The 27,967-nt window shown below is 40.5% G+C and overlaps 1 protein-coding gene across 3 annotated transcripts; it reads left to right on the top strand.

Moving 5' to 3' along the window:
• The first annotated feature begins 1,088 nt into the window (after positions 1–1,088).
• RDH10 (retinol dehydrogenase 10) lies at positions 1,089–27,849 on the top strand. 3 transcript variants are annotated; one of them, XM_061342986.1, is made up of 7 exons: positions 1,089–1,682; positions 2,200–2,438; positions 22,522–22,620; positions 23,967–24,112; positions 24,442–24,573; positions 26,468–26,620; positions 27,399–27,849. In XM_061342986.1, the coding sequence occupies exons 1-6, from the start codon at positions 1,391–1,393 to the stop codon at positions 26,589–26,591; spliced, it is 1,032 nt and encodes a 343-aa protein (XP_061198970.1). In that variant the 5' UTR covers positions 1,089–1,390; the 3' UTR covers positions 26,592–26,620; positions 27,399–27,849. The 3 variants fall into 3 exon arrangements, with proteins under 3 accessions (XP_061198970.1, XP_061198969.1, XP_061198971.1); XM_061342985.1 differs by having other exon boundaries at positions 26,468–27,849; XM_061342987.1 differs by having other exon boundaries at positions 2,203–2,438; positions 26,468–27,849.
• Positions 27,850–27,967: the final 118 nt, after the last annotated feature.

Here is a 27,967-nt window from a genome sequence, read left to right on the forward strand (position 1 = left end):
TGAAGGCTGTGGACTGGATGTTTTAGGCCTGACCGTGTGAACCCCTACCTCTGCTCTTAAAATCACCCACCGAGATTCCAGCCCTGGCACACCATTATCTAGGCACAGAAAGAGGGGAAATAAGTGGAGCTTGGAGCAGAAAATATTATCCAGTGTAAAAAATAAAAGTAAAAAGTATGGCACTGGGCTGGAGAACAGACGGAGCTGTGTGTTTGCTGGTTTTATCTGTTGCCTATTCATGGCATGCAAACGTAGCACTGAAGAGTGTTACTGAGATTTGAGTTGCAGCTGTGTCAATACTGATTTTTGTCAAATAGCATTGCTTTATGCTAAGAAGCTTGCATTACTTTAGAAACGTCATAAAAAGGCCGCAAATGTGCAATAAACATCTACAACATTCACCAAAGAAAAAGGCTTTCTGCGCTTTCTCCCAAAACTTTAGAACCTGGATTCCTGCTAAGCCTGAAAGGCAACGTTCACAAAGTACCAATAGCTTTTCTGAGAATGGGTGGTTGCTCAGGGAAGGAGACCGCGCAGGGAGGAAGAACGTGGCAGTGCTCTTCGGCAGGCGGCAGCCTATGGGATGGGTCCTACCCAGCCACATACAGGAAGCTCTGCCCGGGCACGCCGCTGCTCCAGCCAGCGAACTCCGCGGGCACCCCGGGGCACCACGAGGCGCCCGCCTCCGCCTCAAGATGGCGCTGCGCCCGGAGGCGCGCTGGGCGCCGCGCACTGTGGGACACGTAGTCCCCGCCGCCGGACCGCCCTCCCCGAGCGGCTCGGAGCTCCAGCCCGCCCTGTTCCACGAGGCCGCGGGACCCGTCCCCGGCGGCGGGGCGGAGCGGGGCGGTCCCGACGAGCGGGGAGAGGAGGGTCCACAGCGGGGCGGGGGGTCCCTGGAATGCGGGGCGGGCAGGACCGGCCCGGGGATGGGCTAGAGAGCTCGGGGGAGGGACCCGGCCGCCGGGCCCGCCCTATATAGGGGGGCGAGCGAGCAAAATGTTCACTGCCAGTAGCGGGGCTGCGGGTGTGCGGGGTCGGGGAGGCGGCTGCGGCCGGGGAGCGCTGCGTATGGGCTTGCTTTGGTGTGTGTGACTGAGGCGGGGGGGGTCTGCCCGGCTCTGAGTGCGAGCGGGGAGGGGGAGCCCGGCCCCAGGCGGCGCAGCGAGATTCTCAGCGGCGGGAGCGGAGTCCCTCTCCCTCCCAGCCCGTAGCGGGAGGTCCCGGGCAGAGGCGGCCCCAGGTGGGGGACTCGGGCGGTGAGGAGAAGCCGCCTCCACCGCGGAGAGGCTCCGCGCCGCCGGTGTCTGTCCGTCCCCTCTGGCTCCGCGGGCGGCCGTGCTGGGACGCGCGGGTCCGTTCCACCCCTCCGCGGTCGGGGTCCGGCAGCATGAACATCCTGCTGGAGCTCTTCGTGGTGACTTTCAGAGTGCTGTGGGCTTTCGTGTTGGCCGCGGCTAAGTGGCTGGTGCGGCCCAAGGAGAAGAGTGTGGTGGGGCAGGTGTGCCTGATCACCGGGGCGGGGAGCGGCCTGGGCCGCCTATTCGCCCTGGAGTTTGCCCGGCGCCGGGCGCTGCTGGTGCTGTGGGACATCAACACGCAGAGCAACGAGGAGACGGCGGGCATGGTGCGCCTCATCTACCGGGAGATGGCTGAGGCGGCCGCTGCCGCCGCCCCCCGAGGTAAGCGGCGGCCTGACGGGGCGGGCTCCCCGGGCTGCCCCCTGCTCCAGGCCCGGGCGCTGCCCCTTGGCCTTCACCTGCAGGGCCGCGGAAGGGTTAGCCGCAGCTGCGCGCCCGATGGGCTGCGTCCCGGACCCATTCTCGCATGCAGCGGGCAGGTGGAACCGGCTCCGGGCTGGATTCCACCATGCGCGAGGCCGTCGGACGTCCGGGGTCAGTGCCTCAGCCAGCCGGGCCGACCCCGTGCCCTGGGGAGACCCGCTTCGTGTAGCCTGGGACTTCGACAGCGGCTCTAAACCATTCAGCTTTTCTTAAAACGCTTTGGCAACAATAGTAAATAGACAAGTCCTTGTGTACTGTGGCAACACCAAAGCAAATAGAAGTTTTACTGTAGTGGAAATGTATTTGCTGTTTCCACTCAACTACTTGTTTGAATGTCAAATACATAATACAAGTAAGAACTTAATCCACATTCCCCCCCCCCCCCCGCTTTTGTTCTCTTGTCTATATTCCTTAGTAGCTGGAGATGGAGAGAAAGATGCGCTGCCCCATTGCAACTTGCAGGTTTACACGTACACCTGTGATGTGAGCAAAAGAGAAAATGTCTATTCAACAGCAGAGAGGGTCCGCAAGGAGGTTGGCGAAGTGTCTGTCCTGGTTAACAATGCTGGTGTGGTCTCTGGGCACCATCTTCTAGAGTGTCCTGATGAGCTTATTGAGAGGACCATGATGGTCAACTGTCATGCACACTTCTGGGTAAATATAAACTCCATTCTGCTGCCCTTCTTGTCAGTTAATTTTGGGAAACTAGCTGCTGTTGCTTTATTCCTGTCTCCTTGGGATTTTCAATTCCTCCCTCTCAGTTGTGGGCTCAGTGCTTTGAGGGTTTCTTGTCTTTAACTTTTTTGTTTAGCAGGAATGGTGGGTATTATTAACCTTTAACTCGACTATATATTCCTCTAACTCAGAGTTCCAAGTTTGTATCCTATTTTCTAGCCCTGGATATGAAACCCTTGCAAGCATAACCTCTGAATCTGTGTAAAGTTTGTTACTGTTAATGAATGGTTTCTAAGCCTTCCTCCTATAGTCTTCTGCCAGCATGCTAACAGCTTTAACATGCTCTTTTAATGATAGCTGCAATACCAAACTTGCACATTTCTGGAAAAAAATACTTAAAACCCCTGCTGGAAATGTTTGAATTGCCTTGGAGGCAAATTGTTCCTTTTGAAGGCTGGGAGGATGGCGAAAAAGATTTCTCAAGAAATCAAGCCAAGAACACTTTTTCAGGAATCCTGCGTATTTGTCCTCATAGCTTTCTCTGGGGGCTGCCAGGAGAAGTAAGAAAATCTTTACCATGGTTTCTGGAGCAATATTGTCTCCATAACGAGCAGATGTTAATCAAGGAGAAGAAGTTACATGATCTTACTCTATCTCAACCTTGTTTTCCTGTATGGTTTATTTTTAAACCCATGGTGGTGTGGAGTTACATAAACTGGAGTGTTGAAGGAGGGCATGAGGCACAATTGGGTTAGCATTAGCTGTCAGACTGAGCCCATTGTTAGTACTAAAACTGTTCTTTGGTCCTTCAAATAATGTTATGAAATACACTTGCATAACAATCAAAGGATTAAGCAATCTGAAATATACTTCAATTCAAGCCTTCTTTGGCTTTTCTTACCTTTTCATAACAAAATTCTGAAAAATGCCTCATCTTCAAAACTTATTAGGCTCTCCCAAACCGGACTTTTTTTTTTATGTGGAAGAGAAATGCTGTTTCATAACCCTAAAGGAGCCCCTTCAAATCTGTGCTGTGAAACACCTAATGGTAAAGCAGTCTTTTCCCAATGTATTGTAAAGCTTGCAGAGAGTCACTTAAACTTCTGTGCACCCAAGATAGTGTGTTTGGAAACTCTTTCAAACTCTGAAAATATGTTTTAAGACAACTTGAAATGTTCTGAGAAAGCTCATATGACTACTTGCAACTAAGGGCTCTGCGTGTTTTTCTTCATAAAAGTTAAATTGATGCTTAAGCAAACAGTGATGTGCACTAGATTTAATGACTGCTATTGATGTGGTTTAAATGCTGAATTGACAGAGTTTCCAAGAAGTCTAAATTATGACATCACCATGAATTAAAATATGGGAGGATCCTAAATTCTCCAGCTGTTCTTCCTTCAGGCCCAAGCCATACACTTAGTTATAACACTTTTTCAGAGACCTTTTTAAAGCACCTTCTGTGTGTTATAGAAAACTAAACTTAGCCTAGTATTGGCCATGATTGTGTTTCCATAAGTTTTATTCATCTCCAAATGTTAGTGTGACTTTAAAATTAAAAAAAAAAACAAAAAAACAAACAAAACAACCCCAAATCAAAAATATTCTAAGAAGGTATAGTTAGATGTGAACTGTGGAACTTGAAATCTTGGCTTAAGCTTCTAAGGAGCAGTCAACACCCCAGCTGAGGATCTGTTCATATGTATGCTTCCTGCAGATCTGGTGTCCTGCTTTGCCTTTTCTTTCCTTTTCTTCCACTTTTGGCAAAGCTTTTTTTCCTTGTGTTCCCCTTCATAATCCCAGAAAAGGTTGGCTTGACCAGCAGTGGGTGGACTTCTATTAAAAGTAATAGTACTTAATTCATAAGATATCATTTGAATCAGCTGATTTTAAGCCAACTTTTTTTGATGCAAGTCAATGCTGACTTAAATAGAACAATGTGTCTAGATGTGTGAAGTTTTATACAGCTAGTTGTTTCCATGTCAGCTAAACTGGTGGTCCAAAAGCAAAGCTAATACTCTGGAGCATTATGCAGGCTTTTAACTATTCTTGGAGGGTGTTTCTTCCAAAAAGCTGTAAATGGGTTTTATAAAGACATGGATCTTTCATGTAATATTGTTTCAGTAGTTGTCTGTACTTTCCGGGTTTTTGTTGAGGTTTTGTTTATGTGATGGAAAATTCTTCTTCATCCCTTGATCATTAATCAAGCCTCAGTGTAATTCTGTATAAAAACTTCAACTGGGGCTCTATTATTGTCCCCTTGAAACATCCGAAATAAGACTGATTGTCTGCTCTCCATGCAGAACACAGGTAATCTGAGCTTGCTTTGTTAGCAGCTACGATCTAAAGACTGCCCAACTTCTGCAGTAGGCAGTGACATGAAAGCCTGTCACTGCTTTGCTGATGTGATTCCAACTGGGCTGTGTACCATATCACAAACTGGCAGTCAGGAGAGCCTGAGCAGCATGCCACAGCCTAAACAGATGCTTTCCATTTGCTGACATTCATGATTTGTATAATCCTTCCCATGAGTGTTCTATATAAACATGTCACCACTGCATCATGTAGCAATTTCCACAGCATAAAATCGACTGCAGTATTAAAAACCTGTTATTTCATGCTGTGATAACTTGAATGCTTCTGATATTGGAAACGTAGGGACAAAATCCATTCCCAGTATGAAACAAGCCAGCTCTGCTTTACTATAATTTGCAGATGCATAAAACTGTAGCAGGAGTGTAATGCTATCTTTCCTCCCAGTCTGTTGCAAGAATAACTAACTTGGCTGCACTTGTCAATTGCTGGAACCGAACTTACCAGACTAGGAAATTTTCTTCCTGTGATATGTCAGGATACAGATTTGAAAAATGTTAAATCATAGTCTAAGATAAGCTGTTGCTTAATCAGTTTTCTTTTGGTTTTACAATAAAGCTTAAGTGAAGTATCAAAATACAGCGGTTTAGATTGTGGAATTTATTTAGTAAAACTGCTGTGGAAACTCTTCATGACAATTTGAGGTTCTTGTACCTATCCTAACTTTTTTTCTGGAAGAATAATACTATTGCTGGATAAGAAAAAAGAGATTCAGAGCAGTCCTGTGGAGAAGGACTTGGGGGTGCTGGTTGATGAGAAAATGAACATGAGCTGGCAGTATGCTCTCGCAGCCCAGAAAGCCAAACGTATCCTGGGCTGCATCAAAAGGAGCGTGACCAGCAGGTCGAAGGAGGTGATCCTGCCCCTCTACTCTGCTCTCATGAGATCTCACTTGGAGTATTGTGTGCAGTTCTGGTGTCCTCAACATAAAAAGGACATGGGACTGTTGGAACAAGTCTAGAGGAGGGCCATGAGAATGATCAGGGGACTGGAGCACCTCCCGTATGAAGATAGGCTGAGGAAGTCGGGGCTGTTCAGCCTGGAGAAGAGAAGGCTGCGTGGAGACCTCATAGCAGCCTTCCAGTATCTGAAGGGGGCCTATAGGGATGCTGGGGATGGACTCTTCATTAGGGGCTGTAGTGATTGAACAAGCAGTAATGGGTTAAAACTTACACAGGGAAAGTTTAGATTGGATATAAGGAGGAAGTTCTTTACTATAGGGGTGGTGAGGCACTGGAATGGGTTGCCCATGGGAATTGTGAAGGCTCCATCCCTGGCGGTTTTCAAGGCCAGGTTGGACAGAGCCTTAGGTGGCACAGTTTAGTGTGAGGTGTCCCTGCCCATGGCAGGGGTGCTGGAACTAGATGATCTTGAGGTCCTTTCCAACCCTAACTATTCTATGATTCTAAGTAGGTATTAATATAGGACATCAGCTTAGTACCTAGGAAGTACTTCTAGAATTACTGGTTGAATGGGACTCGTGGAGAGGCAAGAGCAAGGTGATGACCAAGGTCTGAAGTTCTGTGACATGAAGGTCAGATCTTCAGTATGAAGTTCGGAGAACAGTAATCTGTGTTTCCCTATCATGTGGATCCTGCAAAGCTTTTAGCTTAAAGCTCTCCTAGAGTTCTCTTCAACTTACCAAAAGGGGGAAGCAAAAGCATTCAGCTCCAGCTCTGTCATATTTATTTAAAAAAAAAAAATAAAAATCCACATAGTAAAAGACTAGAACCAAGAGTTCAAAGACTTGTGTATGGCTGTCTTAACCAGTGAAGTTATGTTCATTCACTTACAAATTGCTTGATTTTTGAAATTATGCTGGTACATTAGTAGGAATTAAATCTTTCAGGTGGTCTGACATTAATACAGAAAAATACAATACTGAGTGAAGAGGGTACTGTTACTTAAGGAATTAGGGCATTTATAAGTAGTTTAAATTTGAATTATCTTGGAAAGAAAGTTAATGCAGGGTTACTAAATCAAATACCTATTTATGCAGCTGCTCTATTTGTTGGTCTAGTTAGACTGACAGGATTGCTAAAGCCTTGGAAAATAAGTGGCTTGTAGTTACCTATCATGTATCAATACTTACATATTATTATGCTAGTCTCTTTAAGCTCCCTGGTGTTAAGTAAAGCTCACATACCTATAGTATTTTTTTGGTTTAAATATGAAAGTATTGCACTTAGTGTGCACACTGAATATTCTGCAGAAGAAAAGACAGCTTGTTATGTTATTTGAAACTATAACATGCTGAGTCTTGTGGCGTGTTGGCGTAACAGTTTGATTTTTGTCTTCATCTCTAGGATTCTAGTATCTATGATCACATATATAGACACAATATTCCATGGACAGCCCAGCTATCTATATTTAGCATTTTGGTTGAGAGGAATTAGCTGCTTTAATTATTTTCTTTTTTTCCCAGTTTCATGATAGTGTATCCCAAGATGCACAAATTTACTTACGAAGTTTAATCTACAAGTTCTATACTTTTTTTCTTTGAAAAATGAGCTGGATCAATTTCAAGTAAAATGTGTATGTGATCCAAAAAGTGTCATCAAAACTAACTCTTCCCTACAAAAATGGTTCCAACTACATGCCACCAGTAAGTTACCCTGGACAGCACATGTATTTCATACACTGTGGTAGTATGCTGGGTAATGAATATGAAGGAAAAAACATGTACTCTTGGATATAGAAATAGTCATATCAGTTGTACTTATAATTGCTTTGGTATGGTTCTGCAGTTCATATGTTCTTGGGTTCATTTCTCAAGAAAATAGAAGGGAATCTGTTAGTTGAGAAAATACTGTCTTTCAGTTGCATGCTCTAGAAAACTGTACTTTCCCATTTTATGGAGGGATGTATTTACCACAAGTTTTAGAGAATAAATAGGTTGCCATATATTTCTGGAGCTTGAGTGGGCACAAGACTACTGGCTCAGAGCTTTCCTCACAATTTTATTTTACAGTCTACTAGGAGCTTGTCTAACATTGTGTTAAGCACAGTTGTCACAGCATGCAGTGCTTAATTTTGTAACCTGTATCTTGTATCTGTACATACAGTATCTGTAATGTAGCCTTGTAGTCAGTTTTTAGTGGTAGTGATAATTTAAAAATAATTTAAATAATTTAAATTTAAAATTTAATTCTGATCCTGGGTGGTTGTTTTGGGATTTTTTTTTGGAGGGGAGGATATCAACACAAACCTTTTGGTTAAGTACCTTCATGTCTACATTTTGGCTGTAGAAGTGATCTTTTATCTGTTTCAGAGTAGCTGTGGATAAGGATAAAAGTGATTCTTCAGACAATGTACTCATCTGAAGAGTCAGCAAGCACAGTTAAGTTGGGATGGTGTAGTAGGTGGGTCTTAGTCTTATGCAATATGTCCCTTTATTTGCCCTGTGTGGGAATCATATGAGTTCAGGCACCTATAATTGGGGTTCCAGAATGCTGCCTACCAAACTTCTGTTCCACAAGTTACTCAACTCTAGTCCTTGAGGTCTATTGAGACTGATTAGTCATGGCTCTCCATCATCTACTGTACCTTGTTGATAAATGAGTGATTACATATGAAGGAGTCTGAACAAAGCAGCTTAGAGCATTCTTGATTTAATTGGCAGTACTTCCATCAGGGCTGTGAAAAGTTGTGTAGAAGACTCTCAGTGTGTTACGACACAGGCATTCCTACATACGCTTTCTGTGCTAGAGCATCTTCCTTGCATGATAAAGAATGCTGGCCTATTTTGTTCAAAAAGCAACTGAATTCATGCATTTCTCTTCTCTTTAATGATGTAAAGTATTTGATTTTCATTCCAGTCAGTTGACAAATGTGAAATGAACATTCAGAATGTTTTCCTTAAACTTAAATTGCACCTGAGGTTTTGTGACAGCTTCTCTCAGGTGTATTTTGGAAATTAATTTGCTGCACCACTTGAAAGGTGCATTGGTCCTAAAATACAGAAAATAAAGATTCCTGTTGTGACTAGTGGGTTGTTTGTTGCCTGTAGTTTGATGTCCAGTATAGTAACATAAGGTGTGATTAGTCAGTTACTTCCATGCACTAAACTATATGAAGCTTGAAGAGTTCAGGTAAAAACATTAATATGCTTCCCAGAAAAGCAATGTAAAAGTTCTGTGAAGGAGAGTTGTCCTGAAGAGAGCATTCTAAGACTTCTCAAACTATTTGAAGCATATTTGAAGTGTTCATCAGTTATTAGTGGCTTGCAATTCTGTAGCCATCTAAAATAAAGCTGGAGTTTCAGTATAGCTTGCAGAGGTAAGGCACTTGGGATAATCTCACTCTTCAGTCTCCTGTGACTTTTTCTGCAGGTTGGAGGCTGTCACAAAGCCATATGAATGCTTTCAGGGTTGCTATCTATTCAGAAGAAGTGGTCCTGGGTGACCAATCAGTGTGATGATAAAATTCCTGCTTCTTATCAAATGAGGTAGGTCAGCTGACTAAGCAGAAACTGCACTGACTTTGGGACTTTGGTCTGATACTATGTTGTTACTTGTAATAGCATAGTAGTCATTGCCAGTGTGGTGCCTAATTTTGCTAGAAGCGGGGAGAGTGGCTTTTAACTGTTTCACTGAAATACTCAGTTTAGAAGATTGTGTATACCTTTCTTGTCCTTTGGATGGTTAAGAGAGCAATGGAGTTTAAAGTTCCAGATTCTTCTATCTACAAGTAATACTTGCTTTTATTTTATGAAAATCATCTAAGTTAGTGAAATCTCATTGTGTTATTAACTCTCTGTAATAACCAATAAACTATATCAGACTTCTTGAAGATATGCCTGTTCATGTGTTCAGCTGTGGAGAAAAGCAATCCTAATTATAATATGGGTAAGTGTCCTGCTAACCCACTGTTTCCATCACTGCCTAAGACCTGTCTTAACTGATTTGTGTGGGTAAGCAATCCTTCTGTAGCTCTTGGTGTCATCAATTACTCTGACCAGACAGGTTGAGGAAAGATTAGTGTTATGTTTGCTAGCACCATCCCTGCCGTTTTAGCACTGCACTTCTTAAATCTTTTCTACTTTTATCTTTATGATAAAGATATGAAGTAGTATTCTTTTCCAGTGCTTTTCATGCTTTGATTTCACTTCTGGGGTGTTTTTTGGGGGGGGGTGGAGGGGAAAGGGAAGGTTTTTGTTATGTTTTTCTAGTACTAAACCTTTCCACAGCTCCCTATGTAAAAGCCAGAGCATCACTGTCTTGATAAAGCTTTCGCCTTTGAGGTTTTCTGGCTCCTCACACTGATGGTAAAACTAAGTTACTGATACCTGTGTGTCTTTTGTGGAAAAAATGGTAGAGGTCTTTCTGCAAAGGCAAACTGAAGCTGATTTACTTGTGATGCTATGTGCTTTTACCTGTGGTCTTGTGCTGCTTCTGTTAAAAAAAGTCTTTTGAAATACATTTACAATGTAGGTGAGTAGGCAGACTTTGAGACTGTCAGAATCTCAGTTTCTGATGGTTTATTTTCAAAGAAGATATGTCACAAACAGGAGGGATTTACATCTGTGCTTACACTTCTGAATGAACACTCTGTTCTTATAAATAATTATATTAACGTAATGATTTATATGCCAGTCAAATTAACACTTGACACAAGTGAGTTATCACAACTGGGATGGGAGAACATGGTAGGCCAGGGAATGCCAGAACAGCTGTGGAGCCGAGGTGGCTGACTTGCTGTGAACCTTTTGAAATTCAAGTTTGTTTGGCTGTTGAATTCTGCACCTAAATGTGCCCTGGTGCTGGTCACTCCTGCCATCTGTTTGAACTTGTGTGACAGTTTCCTAAGCACTCCCCTTTCAATGTTGGTTTTGAGAAGTGTTTGAGTGCGTATACTTCAAAGTGACTTGTCCAAAGTTTCTGATTTTAGAATTAAACTGCAAGGAAGATTAGTGGTAGCAAGCTTTCGTGTGGGGCCACCCCTTGAATCTGCATCTTGCCTTCCACTCACTAGTTTTGGTATTCATCTGATCCATGGGTGAGCCAGCTCAGTTCACTAGCTTGTCCAGAGGGCAGGGAGGAAAGCTGTTCATTTTCTTGGCCAGGTTGATTAGTTTTTCTATTGAGAGACTAGAATCATTGACATTTCTATTTAGAGACTCCTCATTGAAATTTCAGACTTGCACTAGCCAGTGGCAGGGGGGGGAAGCTGTGTTGGGAAAAGGGTGAGGAGGGGTAAGATAAAGCCACATAGCTGTGGCTGTCTAATGAAACCTCATTCTTGGAGAGATTTTTCTGGGATCGAATTTAGAGGCTGTAAATAGTTAAGCATAAATGGTTCCAAGCTGTAGCAAATCTGACACTGACATAACAGTCTGAATGTAACAACTTCTAAAGAAATTGCAGTATTTTAGTTACACACTATTAAAAACTCTTAGAGGTAGGCTAGTTTTCTGAACACATGGAATAATGTGTTAACAGCTCTAACTTGTTTACCTTGCACTGATACTGTAATTGTTGTGGCATGCCTTCAAGAGCAATGATCTCTCTGCCTACTGCACTGTTTGACTTCTCTGAAAATCAGTTGTACTAACACTGAATGTGGAAAAGCCAAGCCAGAGCTGTGTTTCAGCTTGTGGGAAATAAGCATATTTTCCACAGGCAGGCGAGAAAGGGAGCAGTTTGCTGATGTTTGGTTAAAATGCCTGTGCAAGTAGAATCTTAGACAATTGCATCAGTTGCTCTTTTGGTCACTGTATCAGCTGGAGGCATTTTGTCATTTTAGCTCTCATTTGCTTATGAAGATAAAGTTTACCTGTTAGGGGTATGCAGAAAATAGCCTTTTTTGGGAGAGTGAGGTGAAGTAAGGAACAAACCCCTTTTTTCTAGAAACCTCTAAGCCACATGCATTTAAGAATGTTACGTCTCATTCAGTGAGTTACTTCGTAAGTTGGAGCCTTCTGGGGTGTAAACGAACTTTGAAACTAAACTTCCATTCAACTATAATATATTCTTTATTTTTCCGTTTCTACTAAGTAAGGCTGTTACATGAAAAGGGAAGCTTTCCTTCTAATCTTGTTCCTCTTGTGAGATAGTTATGGCATAATCACTTTCCTTTCTATAAAGTAATTGATTCAAAACAATGACTTAGTGACTGAGTTAGGGAGGATGAGTGAAGTGACTCAGCTTTCATCTGCCTGCAAATAGTACAGCAGTTGTAGTGCTATGGAGGTACTGGCCTTAAGGTATCTATAAAATGAGAGAGTCTCAATTTAGCCACTTCCTGAAATGTCTGTTACATAAATCAAAAAGTATGAATGATGACTTCATCTTTTCCGTAAGTAGTTCTGACAGTGCTGTTCTCTAGTAACTTTTTGGAAACATGCAGACTAAAATACCAAGATTTACTAAATACTCCAGAAGATGATTAAGCTTATGGCAAGCTGTAGAAAAATGTGTATTTAAAAGCTGGATTGTGTTCTTGTTCACTGAACAATATGCTGAGTTCTTATCTAATAGTTGTTCTGAAATGAATTGATGTGGATTTTTCACTGACTCATAGGAGCATGTTTTCATTTTTGTCATGATTATCAAATAGCTGGCAATAAATAACTGCTCTCCAAATGGTTGGACATTTGCTTCAGACTTGTGCTAATGAAGGTGAGGGACTAATGTGTTTGTTACACTTATGTCAACATAGCTCTGAAACACTACAAATCCTTTGACATGGCCATTTGTCAGTGTATAAACAAAGTCGAATTTCTAGTTGCTTGACTTCAACAGGGTTTAAACCAGCTTTTGTGAAAAAGAGTAGCCAAGTGTCAATTTATTATATCACTTTCCCAGCAAACTCTAAAGTTATTTCAGATTTGACATTTGAATAAATGCAAGGTAGGCCATCTTTGCTCATAGGTCTGCCTGTGGAAGAATACAAGGTTGGTGGTGCTGCTCACTGGGACTGTGACTTAAGATCCTGAATTTACTGAAGTAAAACTGGGCTGTAACAGCAATGTTGGAGCTCTGTATTAATTGTGGGTATATGGAAAGCTCAAACGTTGACATGGTAGATCTGAGCAGAAAGATTCACTTTCTTTAAAGTGTGTGCTACTTTGCATGTATACATTTATTCCCAAATTCTAGTTCAGTTGAGACCTGTATCTTGTTTGTCTTGCAGTGTAAGGCAGGCTAAAGAAATAGCTGGCCCTCCAGTAGCCTTTCTACCATGCCATCTTACCAGCTACTAATCATTCTCAGCTTTTAGATTAGTTTGGCATTTGAAATCCACAACAAACACCCCTGGCAACATATGTTCTGCACTTTTACTGTCCCTGTTCTCCATAGAGAGAGATACTGTCTTTCTCCTGGTTCATTGCTAGCTGTCAAGAATCCAATACAATTGCTTTGTCCAAGCTTTAAAAGCCATTAAAATTAAAAGTAGGCAGAATTGTCTGTGAGGGCTCAGAAAACTCTGAAGAGAAGAAGCTGGCAAGGGAGTGAGCTTACTGGAGGGCATTTAGCAGCTGGGGAGGCATCATTAGATTTTGGAAGCAGTTTGCTATGTGGATGTTCTTGACTCATCTGCAAATATTAATTCCACAAAAAATCTAGGTGCTCTGCGCTGCTTCATTGGACCCTCTCTCCGGCTGAAAGGACTTTGAGTCCAAAGGGAAAGGAGAAAGAAATGGAAGAACAGACTCTGTGTCAGACAGAGCAGGGTAATTGATTACAGGCAAGAGCTCCTGTAGGGGAGAAACAGGAGAGAGATTATTTCCAGTTAGTTATGATTCTGTATCGATAAACTTGCAGTTCCTGGATTATTTCCAATTAGTTATGATTCTGTATCGATAAACTTGCAGTTTCTGGGTTATTTCCAGTTAGTTATGATTCTGTATCGATAAACTTGCAGTTCCTGTAGGAACAAAAAGTGCAAATTCTCTGCTGGCTTATGAACTTCTTCCTCTGTGAGAGAATGGACTGTTGAGCAGGGAGCTGATATACTTAAGTGGAGGATCACAGAATGGTTGAGGTGGGAAGGGACCTCTAGAGGTCATCAGGTCCAACCCCCTCCTCACCCTGGCTCAAGCAGGACCACCTAGAGCTGTGGGGTTAGGACTATGTTCAGTTGGCTTTTCAGTATCTCCAAAGACGGGCATTTCCATGGCCTCTCTGGTCAACCTGCGAGGATGTGCTTCATTTTTCATAGCCATATGAAATCAAGGACTTGCTAATTCTGGAGGGAAGAGTTCTATATATACCACCAATGATTTTAAACAATGATGTATGCTGCTGCATGTATATAAAGCAGTTATACATCAGCAAAGTGATATCTGCAAGAACAGATGAAAGTAGACAAATAGGTGTGTATTTATGGTAGCATATACACAAGCATGTCCATTAAAGGCAGCTAGATGCTTCCGCAGAAATGACTGATAGTATATAGTCATTAGAAAGATCAGACACTTTACATGACACACCTGACATCTGAGAGTGGAAATAATTGTAAAAGCTTGTAAATCTGAAGTCTTATTCCTCTTAGGAAGAAAAAATATAAAAGTTATCAGGAGCAGAAAGATGAAGACTGCTTACAAATAGCATAAATTACCTCTTGCTGGCATTGAAATAACGAGGATAGTTCACCTTGAATACCTGAACTTCTTCATGGCCGGAAAGCATATTAAAGTAGTGCCCTGTCTAAACTGAAGTGAAATGTTCTTAAGAAGAAATTGGGGCCACCTTTGGCTGCGTTATATGTACCTAAACTCTGTTGCAGCTGAAACCAGGACAACAGCAGATGACTGTAAAGCTTAGGTAATAACTTTTCTACCTTAAGCCTCAAGAAGAAAGTTTCTGAAGCAGGAATTGTATTTAGGTAGTGTCTTGAGTACTTAACCTATACTTCAGACAAGTGGGAGAACAAAGCTGTTTTCTGCTTCACTCTTAGTTACCCAGTTTGGGGTAAGATCATAGGAAATGATGCCCTTAAAAGAAAGGGAGTGGGGGAAACAATGTAGTGACATGGTAAGGCAACAGTAACAAAAGTTACTGTTGAAATATCCTTCTCTGAGCACTTTTCGTATCCCAGTCTCTGTAGACACAACCCTTTTTCAACTAAGCTTTGTTAACAAGCTATACAAAAGGCAATTTAGCCAGGCAATGTTCAGTTGCTCTAGGCATAGCATAATTAGTTCTAGTAGTAAAGAGTGGAAATCAATGATTAATGTTTGAGAGATAACTAGTGGTATTAGTTTCCTGTGTGGTTTTTTTAATAGCATTACTTATCTTATCTTTACTGTCTACCCATTGTAAACAGCCTTGTGGCACGAAGTTCTGATTAAGGAAACTACTTAATTCAGTTTCAGCTTTCTTCTGGTATACGCAACATGAGTTGACTCTATGTAAGAGAAACTACTACAGTAACTGAACCATTCACAGGAAACAGTGGTACCTATTGGCTTTGAAAACTGAAGAAATTTTAGAGCTGTAACGTAAATACTACAAGTGCTAAAGAAAGTTGTAATGTAAATATGGACTGTTCTTTAGCAAGTGGCATGACAGATGTTTCTTACTACTAAGAAACCCACTTACAAACTTTAGTAAATAAAATTTAACCTAGCTTAGTACACCTTTAATGCTTTTCAGCTGATTAAATGTCTGTTGTGAAGCAGGAAATTTTATATATATAGATTGGTCATGAGGGTGAAGAAAATAGGAATGTTAATCACTCCCATGAATTAATAGTGAATTAAACAAGTGATTCAAGTAATAGCTTATGTTTTTATTAAGCTAAGACTTCATGTGCTTCAAATCAGTATTTCATGCAGACTTGGAAAGAGAAGAAATATATGTATTTCTCTATATTTCAAATACAGTTTTAAATTAACCAATTTTGCTTTTCAATGTGACTTAATTCTTCACAGTATTTATTTTGCTACCTTCACCTTTTAACCTGGTTAGATCTTATCTGTAGTTTCACTCTGTCTGCAAATGTAGGCTATCCAGAGTATTGGGGTGTGTGGCTTTGCTTTCTTGCTACCAGTCATCATTATAGACTTCTGTTTAAGTCTGTCTCTTTCTTTCATGAGCTTCTGGTTGCAAGGCAACTGTAACATTATTACTGTGTATGTATGTTAAGCATTAACTGCTGTTGCAGTTCAGTATTAAAGGAATCCCCATGGCCCCAAAACAGTGGGGTTTTATGTGAAGGACAAATAAAGCTTTAGTGAGAAATTGAAGGTTGTTTTGCCTGCCAGGAGCTAAACAACTAAGGGACCCCTTTTGAGATGAAATATTGGAAGGTCTAGCTTTTTTTTTTTTGTTTTGAACACAGGGCCTGCTCAAGACACTTGAGGGCAATCCTTGAATAGTTTCCTTTAGTAGTTTTAATACAGTTGTCTATGGAAGCTTGGCTTGAGGACATCGTGTTTATCTCCTGATCATTTTTGCTCTGAAAGGACCTGTGTAGAACATCAGAAATCCAGGCAAATATGTGACTTTCTCGTTTAATCTATTCTTTAGAAAGACTTGGTAAATTTGGCCTATTTTTCATTATCTTGAGTTTAGAAACTGAAGATCAGAAATAGTTCTGACTTCCACAGCTATTCAAATATTTACTTAGACAGTGGCTAATTATCCAGAAGGGGCCCAGCACTTCTTAAAAACAGTCAACAGAGACATCTAAGGTCCTTCAAAGTACAGTTTTGGTCCCTTGTGTTAGCAAGGCCAACAGTAGTTGCAGACTCCTGTCTACGTTCTATATTCAGCCTATTACTGGCTTAGCCATGTCCTTTGTGCTGTGTGGTCTCTCTTGTCTTCAACTCAGTACTTGGTATTTTCATATAGTCTTAGCACAATTACTAATCTTACCTTAACCTAGCATTTTGGAGATCCTTGTATAATGGAATTATAAAGGATGTGGAGATAATATGGGAAAAGTAATTCAGATGGAAGTGCAAATGAGAAATAACTATTTTCAGTTCTCATTGGAACCAGATAAAAAAGATAGAAGGAAAATAAATGGTTAAATCGAGGATTTTAGCTGCATGCTATGGTGCGTGAGAAGGCACTTTGGATATTATAACTTCTAACTTGAATAAGTTCCCCTTTGAGACTTACACAGTTCTAGGGTATACTTTCAAGGCCTCTTCTAAAACTATTTGGCAATGGCTTTCACTGTAATCCTGTAAGTGAAGTTTTACCCAGTGTTTATAAAATGTATTTAAAGTCGTTATCTTCTGAAATAAGCTGGGCTGTATGACTGTAGCTGAAAATAAATTCAGTACATTTACTGATAAGCTTACCATGGGGATTTTCTGCCTTTCAGGCACCTCTCTTTCCCTTTTAACATATAGTAGCGCATTAGTGCTGTACTATGCAGTTTGGAGAAATCTATTTTAAAGCAAGGTGCTACAGCCTGTCTGCACAATAGTTAGAGGTGCTCTTTTGTCAGACCTTTGTGCTTTCCTTTTCAATTACTGGAATGGAAAGAGAAACTGGGGCACATGGAAATCTCTCTATTTCATTCCACGGTGGAGTGAGCGGCCACATGCTGTCTTGCAGGGGAACCTGCAGTGTGTCCTGCTGTAGGCTATGAGGAACGGGAAGAAAAGAAGGCTGAATGTCAGTGCTGAGGGGGAGAAAGGACAGAAACTTCGAACAATGTTTTCTTGTCACCAACTCTGTTGATACATGATTTTTAGAATTAGCTAACATACGGCAGCAGGCCGCTGTTATCTCTGGTACGTTAGCTCCCAGAGCCGTCTGAATAGGTCCTTGAGTAATTGCACCAATTTTGTTTCTTGAGTCTGGCCAAATAGTGTTTAACATGAAGATGAAATAATACATTTACCCAAATGTTGGACTCTTGCAGTTATGCAGCTGCGCTGGCAGTCAGGAATAGCTGCGGCTTAGGAGGAAATGTCCTGTTATACTAATACACTGCTGTTGGGGATAACTAAGGTGATGTAAAAACTCACCTGTTTTGATCAGCCCCAGAAAGAGATAGCCATGCTCTATCCTCCTTACCTGATGGGGTGTATGGAAAATGTGTTATTTCTTTGGCATAAAGGCATTTCTGCCTTACAGTAAAGCAGGCTGTTTATGTCATCAAAACAGTTTAAAAGGGCTGACAGAAGGCGGAAAGTAAGAAAGAAAATTACTGTATTGAAACAAAAGGTACCAACACATAAGGTCCTTTAAGTTTCTGCTATATTTCTTTTGTTTATATAAAGACAACTCTCTAAACATCAGGTAACACATACTTTCTGCTGTGGTGTGCTTTCTTCATTCAGTATCCATTGTCTTGAGCTGCATACAGCTAACGTTGTCTTCTGTGGATGCTTGCTTGCTTCTTTAAGAATAATTAATCCAAAATTTAATTAAAAAAATCACTTTCCCAAACACAGTATTTCTTCATATTCTCATTTGCTCTATTTAGACTAATTTGTTTTGACATTGCAGCTGTGCTGTTCTTTGTGTTGCACAATCTTTTGAGTTTTGTTTCATTAAGAATGGAACTAAAGAATTTGGGGAAGGGGAGGGAAGAAGTGCTAGACTGTTAGAAGTTAATTTGCCGTAAACCAAAATGTTGAGAACAGATTACAAAAGCTATGAAGTGACATGTAAATGCTTGTTCAGTTTCACACTTGTGAGAAATAAGTCATTAAAGCTGTGTGCACATGAAATAGATGTTTGGTTACAGCTACTGGGAATAGTTTGTTTTTACTAGTATATTCAGAAGCATGGAGGAAAACGGTTAGATTAGGAAATGATCTCTAGGCTCAAAAAAAACCTTAAACTAGCCCTACTCTCTGTTCAGAACAGCCTCATGTGTTCTATCTAAGCCTACCTAGTTGCTCTATCTAAACGACATTGCAGGTTAGAAAATGCATGTTTGCACTATGCTTTGGGGGTTTTTAATTTTTTCTAAAAGAAAAAAGCTAATTCCAAGTGAAGAGGATGCTTAACTTAAATTTCTTGCTGTTGAACGCTGCATAACTGTCCCGATTCCTCCTCCTGATGCATCACAACACAGTTCCTTTCATCTGCTATATTGTCCTTACTGGTTTCTCCTCAGTGTTGAAAAGTGTGTTCTGTTTGTCATTAATAAAAGACCGATGTCTGACTTCAAGTACTTAAAAGTTTTGGTTAAATGTCTTCCTCTGCAGCTGCAAGAGGTAAAACTGAAACCCGAAAGATCAAACTAGAAGGCAGATAGATAGTTGATTAAATCACTTGAGTTGATTTGAATTATTTTGGGAGCCTGGTTCATGACCTCTAATGCCATGGACAAAACACATTTCTTGCTTGGTATCTTCTAATACTTTTTTTTTTTTTTATGGAGGATTAGCATGTCCACGCATCACCTCAGAAGACTAATGTGGGCTGTGCTACCTGTTCAGACAAACTCCAGATGGGAAGGCCACCCAGGAGGCATCTTGCCCCGAACCAGTCAAGCTCTTAACTAGTTTCTCAACAGCACACAGAAGACTTCAGGTCTGGTGGGCAGATGTAGCTGAAGCTGAAAGAAACTAGAAAAAAGAAACTAGGTTGATCTGGTTTATGTAACAGGCAAAAAAACTGGGGACCAGCGTATGGAGGAAGCTGCTTTGATCAAGGAAGTGGGCTGTGCCAGAAGCTCAGTAAGAGCACTGATTTATTTGGGGATTGCTTATACCACGAAAGAGAATAACTTCACTTTGGGATTGTTTTTCCCAGCAAGCGAAGGTTGGGAGGAGCAGTGGGCAAGCCTTTACTCTGAGACTGGAAATGCCTCCCCCCCCGTAGGGTGTGTCTGCCTCTGCTTGTTTTTAAGTACTGACTCCCAGCTGTTGCAGATGGCTGGAGGGTGGCAGCAACCAAAGATGACTTTCTCTGACATCCATTTAGCTGAAATGTTGATAGCTGACTGCTAAGTTTTCTACACATATGATAGTTGTGCTAACTTTATAGAGTCCTTCAGCTTCAGGTTTTAAATAGATTTGCAGAATAATATCCCATGACAAAATACAGGGGCCTGCTGTGAGCAGGCTGTTTCAGAACACCGAGGTCTCACGCAAAGATTTCCATGAATTGCTAATTGTCTTCAGAGCAGAGGAGCTGTGTTTTTTCCTATGTGGCTATAAATGCCCTTTTAAGAGATGACTTACATGAAGTGAGTGTGGTTCTGCTCTGGAAGTTATTCGCTCTGCACTTGAATTGCTGAAGACATCACCCAAAATTGTCCTCAACAGGGTTTATTTGATTGAAAATGGGTTACTGTAGCCACAAGCTCTGAAGACTCAGTCTTCATAATCTTTATGCTTTGAAAGAGTGTAGCATAGTTGAATGGGCTTTCTGAAATTTACTGTTCTGCAGTTGTTCCAGTTATTTGCTGTATCTATATGTATATGCCTGTGAAAATTCTTCAGCTGTAGATACAGGCACTTATGGACACCTGGTTATAGTTCATCGTGTTTAAAAAAAGGGCAAAAAAACCTCCAAAACTAAGCAGTGCCATAATAAAGATCATAGGAAAGCCAGTCTAACAACACTTGATGTGCTTATCTGCTGTTTATTTCTTGGAACAAAACACATTGATTCAAGCCTTGAAGGTGATGGTGGTGGTGGGGGAATCTATTACTACTTCCTTCCCTTCTTTCTCTTCCCCAAGATGAGCTCCAGGGCTAGTGCCTCTTCATTTCTGTAGTTGCTGTGGTTTGAGCCAGAGCTTCAGTCTGCTTTATCAGGCTTTCTGGCAATGCGAGGTGGCAATCAGTCATTCCAATGTGATGTGGGCAGATAACTGAGACGTAAGTGGAAACTGCTGATGGAGCTGACTAATGCTCCAGAGGTGGGAGTAAATTGTTAGCAGGACTGAGTTGGGAGCATGGATCCCTTACAGGGATAGCGTGAAGTGTAAGAGCTAGCATACACAATCTCAGTGCTGGGGTCCATCAGGCAAGCTTCAGATAAATAACATACTGTAGAACTGAAGTGTGTCTGAGTGAAGTCTGTTACTTTTAAGAGGGCACTACCCTGTGATCACTGGGCTTTGCTGCCATGCAACATGTGAAGAGAGGCTGAAACTTTGTGGTGCCTGGCACAGTGAGCTAAATGCTTGTCCAAGCCTCTATATAAGAGGTTTAGAGATCTCTGCCATGAGGAGAGAAACAAATGCAAGGCAGCTTGCTCAGATTATTTTTATAATTAGCTCCGTTATGCAGTTGTGACAGAATCTAGGAGTTCTATGAATCAACAGTAGAAAAGCAGAGGAGTCAAGAGGTCTGTTAATCTTCTATCATCTGCCAGCTGTCCAGTGAAAACACTCTTTTGTGTAGTGTTAGGAGGTCTGGATTAGTCATTTAACACCTGCAGGCAAAAATGTTGTACAAGAACATGTGAAAATCATTAGGGCAAAACTGTCCTGACGTCTGTGATTGGAAAATGCAGACAGCATAAGAATGGAATTAGATGGATTCAGCTGTAGCTTGCACATCTTTTTAAGAATGCAGCTGACACAGACCAATAATTAAGCAAGTAGCAAATACTTAAGGGGCATTTGCATGCTCTGAGCTTGGATCCAAATTACGTGGGAAGACCACATTTCTGGGAGGATTAAGCATTCATGGGACTGAACAAATTAGACTAGAATAGAGTAATAGCTGTGTCATTAATAGATTTATGTATTAACTAGGCATGCTTGTGATTGAAAAGTATTGTCTCAAGTTCTTTGGCAATTTAGAAGTGATTTTTCATAGTACACTGCCAATCTAGAAGCTGAAATAAATAATAAATCAGTGAAGTAGTAAAATGGTATATGTAGTTTTTAGCATATACAGATATCTGCTTAATACTTATTTAAAAAAAGGAAAGTGTTGGGTCAGCTTCAGCAAACAGATATGACAAAGGTATTCTAGCAGGGGTGACCTTCTAGCAAATGGCTTCAATTTATTGCTTAAAATTTAATTTTTTAAAGGTGTTAACTCTGGGGTTTTAAACAGGAACAAACTTTGTTATAATTAAAAGCATAAAAACTGGAGGTTAAAATCAAAGTTTCATCTTGTGACTAGTGTTTGTTTTATTTTGTTCTGTTTTGAAACTGAAAGAATTGGTAATAGAAATGTGTATCTTGTCTTTAGCTAGAACAATTGCTTATGGATACTAATAAAGATGAAAATTAATTTAGACTAGCAAATACTTATTGAATTTTGTGTAAAAAATACCATCATCAAAAGCTCTTTCACTAGTATTTCTTTTAATGTAAAATACCCAAGATAAGTTAATTGGATACAATGAGCCATAACTAACTTACAAAACACACTGCCAATAATGAGAACTGATAATCTTCAGTGGTTTTAACATAGATGAGCTGGATGGTGTAATTAAACACTTGGCATTCCTTTTTATGTCTTAAAAAAAATCTGACTTCCATTTTAGGGTCAAATTATCTCTTTCTGATAACTAGTCTCTTGCAGAAAAATAAACATGTCTGAGCTCAATTAATCCTTTAACCTTAGAATTTCTGGAGATATAATCCTTGCTGCCTTGCTGTCTGAATTCACAAACAAGCTGTAGATTTTCTTGTGGCCTTTTTTGAAAAACTCATAAGTTCAAAACCTGTACATAGATTGTACTCCTAAATTCTTGACCATAAATTGAGATGGAGGTTTTAAAGGCTCATCGCTAATGTATGGTGTTCATGGTATGGTGGGTTTTTTTTGTTTTTTTTTTTTTTGTTTTTCTTTTTGACTTTGTAGACTACTAAAGCATTCCTACCCAAGATGCTGGAAATGAACCATGGACATATTGTGACAGTTGCAAGCTCTTTGGGATTGTTCAGCACTGCTGGAGTGGAGGTTTGTTAGACTATAATTAACAATAAATTTGTCCCATCTTGCTTAGGATAAGCTTTTTTTGTATTGTCAACTAGCAAAAATAAAGTCAAATCTTCAAAGATACTTGGAAGCTGTGGTGCTGAGTACCATATAAACACATGGCTCCATGTATGGGATCCATGGGACTCAGGCAGCCACTGTATTCAAGTACTTTGCAGGTGGACTTTCCACTTGAGAGCAATAGCCTAGGGTGGCAAAGGATTTTAAAATGCTAAATGTTTTTTTAATTGCCTGATAAAATTAAGAAACTGACAGGTGACACTTATCTACTTCTGTCAAGATCTTCAGTGCTAAGCTTGAAGCCAAAGGCAAGCTATTTCAAGAGTAATGTTTTCTGTTTCCTGTTTCTGTGAGGAAATGGCTGCTGACCTTCCTCCCAGAATATACAGATCACCTGCTTTACTAGGCGCCCAGTTACGAGCGTGAGGTTGTCTATTTGCTAGCAGCTGTTTGAGAACACCAGTTTGTGAGACTTGTTTGGTACATAAAGCTAGGTTAGGGTTAGAGCCTAATCTTGCTTTTGGGGTCATTAGCACAAATGCAAGTGTGAACAAAAAGCATTCAGTTAATGAAAATTAATTAATGTGCCTAATGGAATAATGGTCATATTATCCCGTAAACAAAGGCTTAGTATACAGGTGCAATTTAATCAAGGGCCTTAGAATACAGTGTTTTGTAACAGAAATGAATGAAGCTGGTAGAACTTAAGAAAACTAAAAAGGATTTCCTAGACTAGACTAGATTTTCCTAGTGTGTGTGACTGGCAGAGGTGGATGCATCCATCGGGAAACTTGAATGCTACTGCTGTCTATGTAATTGGTTTTCAATGTTGCTGATTTTATTTTTGAGATATACAAGCTATATCCTCTTCTGAAAATTAAATACACTCAGATCTCTATTATATCTTCTTTTGAAAGTCAATTTAGAAGTGAAATATTCAAGATCTTTTACACCTATGCCCTGCCAACTCCCCAGTCTTTCTCAAATCTGACCCAAGATAGTATTAGGTGGTTTAATCTTTTGCTTAATATTAAGTGTTATAACAAATTGGTAATTGGAGTAACTTGCCACATGAGCCTGCCCAATCAGACTTGAATCCAAGGTAATATTCTCCTACATTCAGCTTTCCTGCTTTCATGATTCTGTGCTAATTGCCTCAAAAGTAAAGTGATAATGAGTTGATGTCATGCTGTATTCAGTGGGTGTCTTTTGTTATTGCTTTGAAAGTCTGTGCAGATTTGCTTTGGCTTTGAATGTGATTCATATCTGTCCTTTTTAATTTGCCTTTTTTTTTCATTGCAACACAGGATTATTGTGCCAGCAAGTTTGGAGCTGTAGGTTTCCATGAATCTTTGAGCCATGAATTGAAGGCTGCTGAAAAAGATGGAATCAAAACAACTTTGGTCTGCCCTTATCTTGTAGATACAGGAATGTTTAGAGGGTGCAGGATCAGGTGAGTAACAGTCTCCTCCTCCTCTGTGTTTGTAGTATAAAAGTACTTGAAGATAACTAACCTGTTACCATAAAAATACTTTCAAGTATTATACTTGCTTTAATATACATTAGTATTAGACTCAGAAAATAGACTTTCTGAATTCACTGTCTTCTGTCCTTTTGTACTTAAACTACACAAGTTCTGAGCTATATAGTCTTTGTATCCTAAGAGTGAAAATAAAAAAAATTAAAGTCTTTGTCCCTGCTGAGGCATTCCAGAGAAAGTGAGTTAATGAATGAGGTCTGCAGTCCTTTATTTATCTTATTAATGTGTCTTAAATATTTCAGAAAAGAAATTGAACCTTTCCTTCCACCATTGAAACCAGAGTACTGTGTGAAGCAGGCTATGAAAGCTATCCTTACAGACCAGCCAATGATTTGCACACCTCGTCTCATGTATATGGTCACCTTCATGAAAAGGTAAGAGCTGAACTGCTAGTTAGTTGGCAATACACTCTACAGAATACTAGTAAAATCCATGAGCATGTCTGGTTTCTGGATATAAATACCCTCCCACTCACACAGGCTGTTGGTGCTGTTTTGTTAGAATTCGTAAGTATTTCTTGGCTTGCATGAGTGTAGGTTGCTTGCTTGGGAAGCTTCATAAAACAGATCCCATGTATTATGCATCCTTGTTTTACCTTTCTCGTATCTTTTTTCTTAGATTCCTACTTTCTTTTCAACTGACTTATTTCTATTATTTGGGTTCCTCCTTAGGAATGGGGCCCTGATGCAGCTTCCAGCAAAACAGCCTCTAGCTGTTTGTCTCTAGAACCAATGTGTAGGAGGCCCTGCCTACAGACTCTCTAGGACTTGTACAGATATGGTAGATAAACTGCAAATCTGCACATTCAGAACCATTTTTCAGAGTCTAAGTTTGGAAGAAGGGCTATTTAAAGGAATATTACCTCCTTTGTTCTATCATGCCACAGTTTTTGGATGGGAACACTTCAGTCTATAACTAGGCTGACATTTCACAGATGCAGGGTAATACAGGAGTTGGCTGTGTTCCACTGATGCAACATCACTTGCATTCTGTTATAGAGGACATCCTCACAGCTGTCTGTTTTTGTTTTAAATGTGCAGCGTGTAGAAAGAATCTTTAAAATATAGGATTGTCTTATTTTCCTTCTGTGAGGGATGGTTGAAACAGAGAACCTTGGTGATTTCTGTTCCATCTGCACGTTTATTCTTCTCTGCCTCAAGTCTCTCATGGTGGATAGGCTCACCAAAGACTTGGAAGAACCATCATCACTCACCTCTTCCCTGGAAGAGTGTATGTATGTGTGTCTTTGCCAACAAATCAAGGCCACTGTCAGCATCTTTAAGAACGAGCTTCTTCAGCCAGAAGCTCAGAGGGTCCTTTAGTGCTCTCTGCAAAAACAGTGCCTTATGCAGCAAGAGTCACATCAAAGGCCCTTCGTGTTGCCTTGGTTCAACACTTTAGCTTCCAACAGGGAGATCAAAGCTTCTGTATAATCCATGCCTCAGGCAGTAGCACAGATCAAAGGCCCTCCAGTCACTAATGCAGAAGCAGTACTACTAGCAGGGAGGACACCTGTACTGTGACATACTCCTCAGTGCTTCAGTGGGCATTACTCCCAATGGCTAGATTCTGTGCACTGCTTTCCACTGAATGAATGTTTGCTGCTATTTCCTGGGGCTGAGGAAATCCCATTCTAGTTCTTCACTAGAGTTCCTGAGTACTGCACTTGAAATGGAATTATTTTGTAGATGTGGGAAGGAGGGGAGGGTCTGTAGTCAGGTACCCATGACATAGACACTTCCTGAAATTTTATCTGGAGAGGGAGAGAGGAAATTGCTCTCTTTACTTTGGCTCTCTCTGAAGATGGATGATTGAGTTTAGAATATAAGTCAAGGCAGTTAGACATTTGGTGATCAAAGAATGGCATTAACTAGTGCTAATCCCACATTAAAGAATATCTTCAATATCTGGTGACCTCCACTGATGTGGCTTTGTGCAGATGCTTTGCTTTCAGTAGACCACCTGTGATGACCTTTCCCTCCTCCACCTCTTTAAAACCAGCTATCCTACTGCTTGTGAAGAGACAGCAGAAAATCTGTCCTAAGATGGAGGCATGTGACTATGCAGCGTACTCCTTTCTGCTTACCTGCATGCTTAGCACTCTAGAATTTAATTTCTCTAAGTATCCCTGTGAAATAAAAAAATCCCTCAAGTCTTTTAGTCTCTCTAATAACTGTTATATTGCTTTTAAGGAGACCAAGTACATAGTGAAAGCAGAGGTTTTGTTTTACTCTGTCCTCTAACAATTTTCTAACCTGTTTTTCACAGTATCCTGCCCTTCGAAGCAGTGGTATGCATGTATCGATTTTTGGGAGCGGACAAGTGTATGTACCCTTTCATCGCTCAAAGGAAACAGGCTATGAACAATAATGAAGCGAAAAATGGAATGTAACACTATTTTGGATGGACTAACATTTATAGGTGAATACAATAATGTTACATGACTGAATTGCGAAGTGCACTTGCATCTAACAGATGCAAATGTCAGCATCTTGCTGTGGCATTCTCTTGGGTCCTAAACCTGTGTATTGAACTCTAAAAATCAATGGGTTTTTTTATATACTGTAAATAAAACTGACTAGAGTACTTGATAGATATACAGAATGAATTTACAATGTAGCTGCCACGATTGTCATTTAGAATATCACTGTATGTACAGTAAACAAGTCATAATACTTGTAGGGATGCACTGTGTGTTATCTCTTCCTCAGCCTGCCAAGGCTTGTAAGAACTGTCTCCTACTAGAAGATGCAATGTTTCAGAAATAGTTTGTCTTTCCCTATGTTGTTTGAGAAGGGGGAGGGAAATCTTGCCCTTTAAGCTACTGCTCATGACCTTTTAGTAAATTCAAGGACAGTTTCTGAATGCATCTCTTCACTTGTTCACCCAAGCTCTGAAGGACACATGGCCCAATTGTGGTGTAATTCTCTTTTGTATCAGCTGTGTGTTCTATTTAAAGATAAAAAGAAATTTGTAAATCTCTGCCAATTCAAAGGCAAGTGAATGTCTTAAATACTCTCAGAGCAAACTTGTACTGGGCATCTGGTTTTCTAGGAATGCAGTCAATGATTTAAACTGACTTTTTTCAAGTCGCTTGATTTGAAATAAGCTCTGTTCTGTTTCCCTTTAAATGTCAGAGTCCAATCTACTGTTATGGTTATATGTTTCTTTTCTTCCTCCTCATTCTTTCTTTTGCCAGAGTTCTCTCATCCCCCTGAGGAAGCTGTTGTATTCAATTTCTGTAACTGGACTTGTGCCTAAAAGACAAAGCAACTCAGCTGAGATACAAACTGTTTATGTAAGTGCTGGTCATGTGCCCATTATTAGCAAAGGAAAAATAGAATAACGCCTGATGCAACTCTACATGCAGAATATGGAAGGGTGTAAAGATTTTTTTTGAGTTGTACTCACATTGTAGAACAGCAACTGAATTTTTACAGTATTTTTTGTAAAGCGAACAATTGTGTGCCTTGAATTTGGTAATCTGTATTAGTGAAGCATTGTAAAAGTGAACTTCTACCTCTGTATCTTAATGTATACCATCCACTTGTAAACTACTATTGGAGAAATTGTGATTACTTTTTTAGAATGTCTTGTTAAATAGTGACCAATGCCTGTGGTTATTAAAGTGAGCCACCTTTTCCTTAAAACAGTGACTGGAATGCTTCCTTTAAAGACTAAACTAATGCAAACTACTTGTGCCTGATCCACAGCTCTTGAGTATCAACACAGTTCAGAAATGTATTGCTCAATTCCTATAGCCACTTT

The sequence above is a fragment of the Neopsephotus bourkii genome, unplaced genomic scaffold, assembly GCF_033783945.1.
Source record: "Neopsephotus bourkii isolate Nb327-2 ecotype Australia unplaced genomic scaffold, CSIRO-AGI_Nbou_v1 NB_1820, whole genome shotgun sequence".
Classification (NCBI taxonomy): domain Eukaryota; kingdom Metazoa; phylum Chordata; class Aves; order Psittaciformes; family Psittacidae; genus Neopsephotus; species Neopsephotus bourkii.

What these genes read in the sequence shown, in the direction of transcription:
- RDH10 (XM_061342985.1), top strand. Translation starts at nt 1,391, where the DNA reads ATGAACATCCTGCTGGAGCTCTTCGTGGTGACTTTCAGAGTGCTGTGG. An exon ending in CGCTGCCGCCGCCCCCCGAG is followed by an intron (nt 1,683 to 2,199) that starts GTAAGCGGCGGC and finishes TATATTCCTTAG; the next exon opens with TAGCTGGAGATGGAGAGAAA. An exon ending in TCAGCACTGCTGGAGTGGAG is followed by an intron (nt 22,621 to 23,966) that starts GTTTGTTAGACT and finishes ATTGCAACACAG; the next exon opens with GATTATTGTGCCAGCAAGTT.